The 12279-nt window shown below is 32.0% G+C and overlaps 1 protein-coding gene across 1 annotated transcript in view; it reads right to left on the bottom strand.

Moving 5' to 3' along the window:
- The window catches only part of LOC139520227 (uncharacterized), a 64441-nt gene that overhangs the window by 33519 nt on the left and 18643 nt on the right, over positions 1 to 12279 (bottom strand). Inside the window, exon 7 of the mRNA XM_071312711.1 lies at positions 9882 to 9944. Coding sequence (XP_071168812.1) covers positions 9882 to 9944 — 63 coding nt within the window. The remainder of the gene's footprint in view (positions 1 to 9881; positions 9945 to 12279) is intronic.

Below are 12279 nucleotides of genomic sequence, written 5' to 3'. Positions count from 1 at the left end.
TAACGTTAGTTGCATTCGTCCATGCATGCATGGAGTAAGTTTAGTTCTCAAGTTTTCATTTCTACATAACATGAAAAGGTTTAGTCATACTATCAAGTATTTGCACAAAATGTCTTTAAAGCATAATAAGTAGGTTGAATATGAAAAAATCAACTAAGAAGAAAAACATTATAGCAACATAAAAATAATCTAACTAACATCATGAAATTAAGCGATAAAAAGTTATGCAGGTTTTTTAAACTTGGTGTTAATTTCCAGTTTTATTTAATACCTCGTTTAGTGTTAATTTTTCTAGAACAGGAGGTTTTTTGCATCAAAGAAAAATAAGAAAAGAAGCAAACAGAAAAAAGTCACAGATTATGCAAAAAAAAGTATGTGATAAATATTCCATGTATTAATAATATCAAATCTATTCTAGATAGTTGTGAATTGTCATATGTTTGAAATGCATGATAATTTGTCAGTATGCATGGTTATATCATAATGTTAAAGTTAGTGTTATTGACCAATTTAAACAAAATTGGCACTTCGTCTTCATAGAATCGTCAAAAGCAATTCATTGTCGTTTATTCAAAAACAATGTTGAAAGAAAATATTACAAAATCCTAGATGACAAAACATTTCTCTAATTCTTACACGATTTATCCTTTTCCTTAAGGACGTACTTATGTGAGGTTTTCGAATTTGTGTCAGATGTTCGAACTCCTTGGTGTTTTTCCATACGATACCAGGTAAAATATTTTGCCCTATAACACCTATTTATTTCTTAATAGAAGACTTAATAGCTTATAAAAGGTTATTTAACAAAATTTAAGCAGATTTTAGATTTTTTTTTTTTATTGATTTGAGACCCAAATAATACCAACACAAATATAAGGTAAAAGTCCGAGTCAGTCTTTTCCCGCCATATTTTATCAATCGCATATCTCGAAAAGGAGCTCCATGGCCTATCAATAGTTTTAGCTTATTTTGATCCTTAACTAATACTCTTCAAGCTTATAGTATCAATTTCAATTTTTTAGTTTATTTAATTTCACCTAAGATCACATAAGTACATCCTTAACTGTTGATTATTGATATTTATTTAAATTTTGTGCTATTTTTACCTTTTGAGCGATAAGAAAAATATTTCTCATCACTAGTGAAATATCTGTTCTTCGCAAATAAATAAGATAAAAAATAAATAATTATGACGATCAGAATTTTCTTGATTTTTTTCTAAATTTCATTTTGTGAAGTCCTTAAAAAGGCTTACATGACTGATGACGTCACATGTCAAATACAACTTTCTGCAATTCACCCATCTGTATAAGTTCTGACGATTATTAAATTATTTTAATGTTTCAATTATCTCTGTATTTTGGATTTTAGTTTATGGGAATAAAGTTGTGTATCAAATATCATTGCAAATATATACAAGCTATTATCAAGTCTTTCTGGAGTAAATAACGCGCACGGTGAGTCCAAATTAGAATACAACCAAAACAATCTGTCATTTTGGTCTCTTGTGGAGAATTGTCGCACTGACAATCAAACCACATCTTCTTTTTTAAATTATATATATGATATATATTTATATATAAGAAGTCGTGGTATGAGTGCCTATGAGATGACTCTCCATCCAAGTCACATTTGTAAAAGTAAATCTTTATAGGTCAAAGTATGGTCTTTAACACAGATTACCGTTTTCAATATATTATGGGCATTTACCTTAACATGACATGCACTTCACATTATATGATGTGCCAATACCTTTATATGGTGTCCAGTTGACATTAAATAAAACGTGAATATCATTGTATGATGTGAAAACATCCTTATATGATGTACAAATATCCTTATATAATGTGTCAATTTACTTACATGACATGCAAATAGGCTTATATGGTGTGCAAAAAGTAAAATAACAAAAATACCGAACTCTGAGAGTAATCCAAAACGGAAACTCCATAATCAAATTGGAAAGACAATAGCTCAAAACATATCAAACGAATGAATTGCACAATTGTACTTATATGAAGTTCAAAGATCCTTATATGATGAACACATACAATTATGCCATGCGCATTTCCCCTGATATGATATGTAGACATCTTTATATGAGGTGGTTATGGCATTATATTATGTGTTTGAAAAATAGGCAGTATTATATCGCTGTTCGAAATTCATAAATCGATTGAGAAAAAAAACCAACTCCGGGTTACAAACTAAAACTGAGGGAAACACATCAAATATAAGAGGAGAACTACTACACAATAGAAACACAACACTAAAATGTATCACATACAAAAACGAACTTTTACAATGGCCATTTTCCTGACTTGGTACAGAACATTATAAGAAAAAAGTGGTGGGTTGAACCTGTTTTTGCCGCCAGCTAAACCTCGCGCTTTTATGGCAATGTAAAATATAACATTAAAATGACAACATTACATGACAAGACTTCAGCACACATAAATGCATTCAGGACAAAGAAATACACAAATAAACATTAAAATAGGACATTTCGAGATGCTAATAGTTTACATAAACATAAGACTCTCCAGAGACGCTCAAATGAAAATAGTAAAGAAAGCCTAACAAGTACAAAGTTGAAGATCATGTGTGACCCAAAATTCAAAAAATGGTGCCCAATACGGCTAAGGGTATCTATGCCTGGGATAAAAAAAAAAGCCTATGTATTAAGAATAATTCTCACTTTTGCAAACAGTAAATTTATAAAAAAATAACCATAAAATAGATGTTCTTGTCACCACCGAAGTGGTGACTTACCACAGAATAAAAATAAACACGTATTAAAAACAAAACACGAAAGCACATAATAGTTATCAAAAGTACCAGGATTATAATTTAGTACGCCAGACGCGCGCTTCGTCTACATAAGACTCATCAGTGACGCTCATATCAAAATAGTTATAAAGCCAAACAAGTACAAAATTGATGATCCAAAATTCCAAAACAATGTGCCAAATACGGCTAAGGTAATCTATTCCTGGGACAAGAAAATCCTTAGTTTTTCGAAAAATTCAAAGTTTTGTAAACAGGATAAAAACGACCACATGATTGATATTCATGTCAACACCGAAGTGCTGACTTCTGGGCTGGTGATAACCTCAGGCACGAAACGTCCACCAGCAGTGGCATCGGCCCAGTGGTGTAAATAGTTATCAAAAGTACCAGGATTATAATTTAGTACGCCAGACTCGCGTTTCGTCTATATAAGACTCATCAGTGACGCTCATATCAAAATAGTTATAAAGCCAAACAAGTATAAAGTTGAAGATTATTGATGATCCAAAATTCCAAAAAATTGTGCCAAATACGGCTAAGGTAATCTATTCCTGGGACAAGAAAATCCTTAGTTTTTCGAAAAATTCAAAGTTTTGTAAACAGGAAATTTATAAAAACGACCGCATGATTGATATTCATGTCAACACCGAAGTGCTGACTTCTGGGCTGGTGATAACCTCAGGGACGAAACGTCCACCAGCAGTGGCATTGGCCCAGTGGTGTAAATAGTTATCAAAAGTACCAGGATTATAATTTAGTACGCCAGACTCGCGTTTCGTCTATATAAGACTCATCAGTGACGCTCATATCAAAATAGGTATACAGCCAAACAAGTACAAAGTTGAAGATCATTGATGATCCAAAATTCCAAAAAGTTGTGCCAAATAAGGCTAAGGTAATCTATTCCTGGGACAAGGAAATCCTTAGTTTTTCGAAAAATTCAAAGTTTTGTAAACAGGAAATTTATAAAAACGACCACATAATTGATATTCATGTCAACACCGAAGTGCTGACTACTGGGCTGGTGATAACCTCAGGGACGAAACGTCCACCAGCAGTGGCATCGACACAGTGGTGTAAATAAACAGTACAAAATAACCTTGCATAGTCACCTACAAAATAACGCTACGCTACAAATGACATCACAGGTAAAAGTGACGTCACGATAATTTTAGAAGAGTTTGATATAGTTCAAAATCAGGTTTGTAATTATGATATTAATGTATAATTATAGAATTGTGTTAACAACCAGTTAATTAATTGTTTTATCTAGCTATGTAGGTATTAATTTCATAAATAAAACAAACTAAAATCTTATAAATGAACTTGGTGATGAGTTATCTTTAATTTTACATATGAATAGAATCTAAAAAAAAAAAATAGAACCGCGAAATCACATTCAGCAAAACAGTCAAATTCGGGAATAGGTCACGTCCAGTACTTAAAAGACAAGATGACGTTAATGGTAAACAACAATCTAAGACGTGGTAAAAATGTCCTTTGTTAGTTTAGACAGAATCACATCATATGGATCAACTATTTCATGATGGTGCCCATAAAATTTAAGGTGTAATTTTTTCGTCCCTCCGCATATCTTTGTAGGAGCAGTTTCTGCGTAAGGAGCACACTCCTATATATGAAGTCATTATAGTGTGAACATGCACGAGCATAACTTATCAACTGTGATATGTAAACACCATAAGGGGCAGAGGGTATTTTACTGATGAGAAATGGGAAATTGATAATTTGAAAAAAAAGAGGGAGGAAAGGAACCCGAGGGACAGTCAAACTCATAAATCGAAAATAAAATTACAACGCCTGGCTAAAAATCAAAGAAGACAAACAGACAAACAATAGAACATATGACACAACAAAGAAAACTAAAGAATAAGCAACACAAACCCCACCAAAAACTAGGGGTGATCGTAGGTGCTCCGGAAGGGTAAGCAGATCCTGCTCAACATGTGGCACCCGTCGTGTTGTTTATGTTATAACAAATCCTGTAAATAGTCTAATTCGGTAGGTCACATTCATGAAAGGGAAGGGGATTGTAGTTACGACGTAAAGAACATATCCGATATTTTTTGTGAAACGGTTATTCCATAACGGTCAACCAACTCGTGATGGCGTCCGTAAAATTTACGAAGGAATGATTTTAAGTTCACCATTTGGAACTCTTGGTTAAATAGCTTTCTTGTGAGAATCAACCCTCTATCAAGAAAATCATGATAGGAAATACAAGCACGGGAATATCGTATCAATTGGGAGATATATACACCGTATGCAGGTGCTGCTGAAATGTTGCTACTAAGAAATGGAAAGTTTACAATTGGAAAGCTGAAATCATCTCTTTTGTCGTAAAGTTTGGTTTTCAACTAACCCTCATTGTCAATTTCTAGATGTAAGTCAAGATAAGTCAAGATATAAGGCCGACTTAACTGTATCTGTTGTATCCTTTATCTCTAGTTCGATGGGATAGATGCGTTCAACATAGTCACCAAATTTTGAATTATTTAGTGAAGGAATCTAAATAGCGGAAAGTAGAGTTAAAGGATATTGCTAACTTCTTATCTTTCTTCCGAAGACGTTCCTGTATGAAATTTTCATAATAATAAAGAAACAAGTTGGCAAGAAGAGGGGCACAATTGGTTCCCATTGGAATGCCGACTGTCTTTTGAAAAACACGTCCTCCGAACGTAATAAATATGTTATCAATAAAAGAAATCAAGCATCTTGATAATGTCAGTTTCAGAGAATTTTTTTGTTTGAATCAGAGTGATCCTTTAAAAGTAGAATTTGTCCCTCCCTAAAACAAGATACTTGTATCTACGTTGGCCATTCTTTTTTATGAAACAAAGCAATACCAACTCTTTCAATTTGTCTTTTAGATTGGAATGTGGAATACTTGGATAAAGTGTAGAAAAGTCAAAAGTTTTAATACTACTGCAAGATGAAAGAGAGTTAGATTGTAAGTACTCTAAAAGATCTTTGGAATTTTTAAGTATTCAAATCGTCCCGTTTGTCATAGATTTTAGTGTGAAGTCGTCCATCTGTGTTAATATTGAGAAAGAGATTTAGGTATGAAGCTGTTTTTCTTGTATTAATAGTATCCTTAATTTCAAGTTCATTGGGATATATGAGATGGAAGTATTGGCTGAAATATGGGATATTCAGTGATAGAACATCATCAGGAAGTAAAACATGTAAAATTAAAAAATTTCACAAGGTGCTTTTTCTTTTTATCTTTTAGAAGGTTCTGAATGAATTCTGTTCATACGAGTACAACAACAAATCGGTCAATAGGGTTGCACAATTAGTACCCATTGGAATACCGACTGTCTGTTGAAATATAAATTTTCTAAACTCAACAAATATTTGTCGATAAAAAAGGCCAGCATTTCGATAATATAAACTTCTGTATATTTTCTGATAGATTCAGTGTAGTTCTTCACAAAATATGAATTTATAGTGACCCAAAACAGGAAATTTAAATCTACGATTCCCATTTTTATAGAAACAACTCTGTATAATGAGATGGTGAAGTCGATCTTGCAACTGAGCATGGGAAATAGTAGTGTTAAGCGTAGAAAAATCAAAAGTCTTTATATTGCTGCAAAATTTCAAAGATTAAGCAGTAGATCTTTCGAATTTTTGAGAATCAACAGTCAGTACTATAGAAAGATGTTTAGTCGAACATTTTGATAACCCAACTATGTATCGTTCTTTATATGGAGTTTTTTTTTTAGTTATGGTATCAAGTATAACATGTATAATGACGGTAAATTTTCTTCGTTTTCTTTCATGTTGATACCAAAAGAAAGTAGGATAGATTTGTGAGTTTGTAAAATTTCGTCCTTGGTAAATGATGTTAAATAAATTATGATTGATTATCAGTAGTTCTATTTATTCCAGGCTCTGTTGTGAGACATTGCAAATAATGGTTTTTACATATGAAGACAATATTATTGGATGCTATATCTGTTCGAACAACGACATATATGTAAAGCATAGAGGATAAAGCATCCACAACCTCTGGATTTTGAAAGGGTTAGTAGCTCTTGTGCTTATAGTACATCGTAGTTTTTGAATGTGCTTCTGAATGCATGATCCAATAGCTTTGATCCATTTAGACAAAGTGTCCAGTTCTGTTTCGTCTGGTTTGCGCTTTATCCATTTTATTGCATAGTCCTTTACTGCATCCATCAGTAACCTGAAGTGCTTTCCAGTTGAATTCTATATTTTGGTCCCTTGTCTAACAACTCTCTTAGTTATTCTTTGGTAACGATGCCAAGTCGCCAGTAATGACACGAATAGCTGGACTATAATTGTTTGGCGACGATTCACAGGAGCAATCTGGAGGCTTGGATTTCACATGTTTGAGGTTAAAGGCCTCACAAACCTTCTTGTGGTTGAAAATCTTGGATGCAATAGACTTGGTGTAAGTATAAGAAAGTTTTTTTGTACAGATTTCTGGTGGAAAACATTGCTAATATTTACAGCATCTAAACCTTTTTGGCAAATTCTACATTAAAAAAATACGTTTTTCCTCATTTTTAGATGTAGTCGATACGGATTTGAATAGTCTATGTAACATTGCATGACGTGGAACGGTTTACTTTATTATTCGATGTCAAAAAGTCCCTATATGATGTATGTTCATCGTTGATTGATTGATTGGTTGATTGTTTATTGTGCTTTTTCGTGGCGGTCAGATTATCTTGGTGGTGGAAGACGGAGCTCAGAGTATCACCGAACTTCTGTATAAAAACTGACGATTCTAATGAATTTGGTGGATATAAGAAGTTCATGTAGGGAAAGATTTTGACATTTTTTTTTATTGAAAAAGTAGTGTAATAGTACTAAGTCCCATTTCGTGTCATAGTTAACTATGTGCTACTGTGATTAGTATCGGCAACCTTTTAATAGTATATAATAATTAATGAAAAAGGTGATCTGATCAACAATCACGAAGAGTTTCCAATCATTCAGTGCAGAGATGTTTTTTTTAATGTGACCGTTCAAATTTTGGTGATATGTTTGTTACCTATCGGAACTAAATAAGGGTCTTTTGTATATAAATGTTAATCAAATATTCTTGCGAAGACTTCTGGACTTTTTTTTATTTTTATTTTAAGACATGTTTTTAAAGCAATTACAAATATACAGAATAATTGAATTCGCGACATTAAGGGGGCTCAAGGGTATAAATCGATTTTTTTGAAAATATAGGATTTCGCTTTTTTTTCTTCTATAAATGAACTTTATCATACACTAAATAGAAAAGCAAAATAAAATATGGGGTCACTGTTCATTAAAGGTAGCACAATACAAAGATTTTTTTACTTCCAATCTTCAACCTTTAAAATGCTGTTACTTTCTTAAGACTGCATATAAATTAATAAAAGAGGTATATATAGATAGATGAATGCAAAATTTGTTATGCAATCATTATGTAATTAATTATTATGCAATCAATGGCAAAATCTTGGTCAGTTCACTAGAATAAATTTAGCTCCATCATCTCTATAACTATACAGGAAATTTTAACGTAATCTTAATCAACACAACATGAGCTACATAAGGGTGTCTCAAATTATCGCTATCATATTTCATTATATCATAAATCTGTAATTAGTGTAAACATCATTACCACATAAAAGTAGATAATGTTTGATAAGGTGTAAATTTGATCTATTCATTCTATCCGAAATCTTAGACACTTTTTTGTAGATATTGGTTCTAGGAACAACATATGATAAAATCAACCCTCTCGGGGTATTCACGAAGAAGCTAATTTCAATTGAAAGCGGAAATATATTGTAAATTCGTTTAGACACAGTTAACATTATAATTGATTACATAATTGTTGAATAATACTAACATTGCAATAATTTGAAAGAGTAGCTATCCATAAATACCTATTTTATAAATTTTCAAGCATTATAAAGAAAATTACAGCATTTTGAAACTGGGGAATTGGAGGTATAAAATCTTTATATTGTGCTCACAATCTGCATTCGAAAGAATCAGGCATTTTTGTTACGGTACCTTTTTTTGTTGAACTAATAGGTGAAATATAGGTAATATTGAAATATAAAAAAGAACTCGCTTTAAATTTACGATTGTTTAGTTCAAGTACAGATTATTTGAAAAAAAATAGTATAACATATACGTCACCGATGAGTAAAAAAGGATATTTTACTGCCACAAAATGGCATGTTTGCACCATAGAGAGATAATTTGGAGATTTTTCAATGATAAACATATTTTAAAAGTCATCCGAGGCCAAAACGAATTGATGTTTTTGGTTACATTTTTAACCATATCATAAAGTGACAATCAATAGTGCAATACATCAAATAAGTAATGAAAAAAATGTCTAAATTTTGCTTAAATATTTGTACTCTCGAGCCTTCTTTAAGAGGTAGGATGAAAGACGCGAATTTAATTCAAACCAGGAATTTTATAGAAAAGTCTTAAAATCTTTTCTAAAATACTGCTTGACACCTCCATATGATAACTACAAGGTTCAATCACAATTGGGTGGTATTTCTATGCGAAAAGTTATATATGACTACTAAACATCATCATATCATAATCCATGCAAATTTGTAGATATTGTAAATTTAGATTTTTAAAAACAAGGAGACACTTAGCATCTTTAAACACGAACAAACCTTAGAATGTTAACTCAAATAATAAGATTAATCAATGAGTTGTAAATATGTGTTACAAATTCGAGGATAAAATATTCTCTATGAAAATCCTTCAACGCATGTAACCTTAATGTTATAAACCAAAATATCGCTAGTATTCGGGTTTATTACTGTGACTTGACTGTAAGTTTTGCTCTCCTGGCACTATTGCAAATTATTTATAATTTTGACCAAATTGCAATTTGTTTTATAAAACCAAATTGTTCAACTCGTCATAAATTTGAACAAACTGCTGTAGAAAACCTAAGTCAAGTTGTAAAAGTGCAAGGTGATAAAATAAAGCATACCAACAATCATATGAGAAGTTGCAAAGGTGGAGAACAACACTAACAGTCAAGTCACAGTAATAATGTGCAATCGTTAACGTATACTTACGGATATATAACAAAACTGATATCAAAACACTAACGAAGGCTTGGGTACGATAATCATCTGAAACTATATATTAATGCAACTTTTAAAGTGAAATGAATTATCTTAGACACGTTGAAATAATTAACATCACACATTTAGCAAAAATAATGACGATTTACTAAAATATTAAATGGATCCATAACATACACTATATACATTCAGCTGTTATTTGAAAAAAAAAACAAACACGGCGAATGATGGCAATTAAAGCACACGTGGCTGTTATAACCAGGTAAGCTAATACACTCATTTGACTGCATATGATATATATTTTTTATAGATTGGTTTATATCAATAAACTTATCATAGATACCAGGATTAAATTTTGTATTTAAGCGAGACGCGCGTTTCCCATATAAAAGACTCATCAGTGACGCTCGAATCCAAAAAAGTTAAAACGGCCAAATAAAATACGAAGTTGAAGAGTATTGAGGACCAAAATTACGAAAAGTTTTGCCAAATACAGCTAAGGTAATCTATTCCTGAGGTAGAAAGCCTTAGTATTTCAAAAGTTCAAAAGCTTTGTAAACAGTTAATTTATAAATATGACCATAGCATAGATAATTCATATACGCACAGCACAGAAGTGCTGACTAATGGGCTGGTGATACCCTCGGGGAATTTAAAGTCGAACAGTAGTGGCATCGACCCGGTGGTTGTTAATAAACTCATCATAGATACCAGGATTAAATTTTGTATTTACGTATTAAACACATTTCATATGGTTTGGTGATTCCTGTTTGTCATCGGTTTATTTGAAAACGTGTTTTCGAATATGTATTTTATATTTGTTTCACTATTTTGACATATTGACACGTTGTTACTATTTTTAAGAAATGATATTGACACCATGTTACCAAAATAGTACTTTTAAAGTCACAAGAAACGAGTGACCAGTGAAAAATAATGTTCTTTCAATTCTTGAACCAATGCATAAAACATCATAAACTTAGTCTTCTGTGCACGAATTTATCATTTTTTTCGCGCAAATTTCGTATAATCGTCAATTTTTTTTTCAATCGGTCAGTGTTGTTGTGAAAATATCACAGGTTATTAAAGTTCGTGTTTTGAACCCGAAGTTTAACGATTGTCACCTGTTTGTCAACAATCGACAAAAAATCAACAAAAAAGCATGGAAATTGAGCACGTGTTTAACATGTAAATTCAGATAATAGTTTATTTTAAGGACATCCATGCGTATTGGGATCACCGGATTTTTACGAGATGGGTCACACTGAGGTCACTTTGCATACGGAAAATATGCGGGGGAATTGCTTCCTGGAAAGGAAGCAATTAAAATAAAGTAAACTTCTTCGTAATATGAAATAATTAAAGAATTTTCTTCAGAAAAAAGTATATGTACATCAGTTTTATAATGAAAACTATCCATTGAGTTATAAAAAAACATATGCATTATTTTTTTTGATTTGAGGTTTCTTATGACTTTAAGTTAATATTAGTAGCAGAAAAAGAAACATTGAGTAAATATTACTTCCAAAATAAGTAAAATTGAGTCAATATAATTTTCAAATTTATAATACTTACATAATATGTAATATACAAACTAAGTCAGTACGTTAAGTATGGCCCTGTTAAATTATATTAAACATCGGCCTTTGTTCTCGGTCAATATAATCTGAACGGGTCCATATATAGCGTATTGAACTTGTTTATAGTCACCAATGGATACAGATATAGTTCTGTTTATACCCTTGTGTTGATATAATGCTAAACATATTAGTAGGGTGCCCAGTATCGAAAAAGTCGTCTAGTTAACGAGTTTACGTTCACGGATAACACACGGCTTTATTTATATGCAAACTATTGGAAAATCATTATATTTTCCAATCATGAATGTCGTCGTAAGCTCCCGTGTTTCAAAATTTTGTGGTTTCTTAGGGTACCCAAAGATACCACATCATACAGGCCATCTTCAACACGAAAAATGAAATTATTGCTATTTGTGTTATTTAGTCAAATGATACTCTTCGGTACTCTTAGAACGCGTTCAGAATACAGTTCTGTCTTGTTTTATTGAACTTCCAGCTAATTCCGTACATTCCGATCGTCTGGAACTCGTCAACCGAGCTCATCCCTATTAAACTATGCCCATCAAGCCCTATTTATAAAACGAAGTAGGAATGAAATACAATGGGATAAGTGTGTTATATGGCAGGGTTCTTCTACTGAATTGCTTATTAATATGCGAGGAATTAGCACAAAAAAGTTTTATCGAGACTATTGGAGCACGGAAAGATCATGTATATTTTAGTATATTGCATGATGCTTCAGACCTAGACCATCTTCGTACTGATGATTACAAAATATTGTACCACCATTATTGCTATAACTCTTACAC

This window comes from Mytilus edulis, chromosome 4, assembly GCF_963676685.1.
Source record: "Mytilus edulis chromosome 4, xbMytEdul2.2, whole genome shotgun sequence".
NCBI lineage: Eukaryota > Metazoa > Mollusca > Bivalvia > Mytilida > Mytilidae > Mytilus > Mytilus edulis.
The sequence above is the reverse complement of the archived record's forward strand: the minus strand, read 5'-3'. Positions and strand labels throughout refer to the sequence as shown.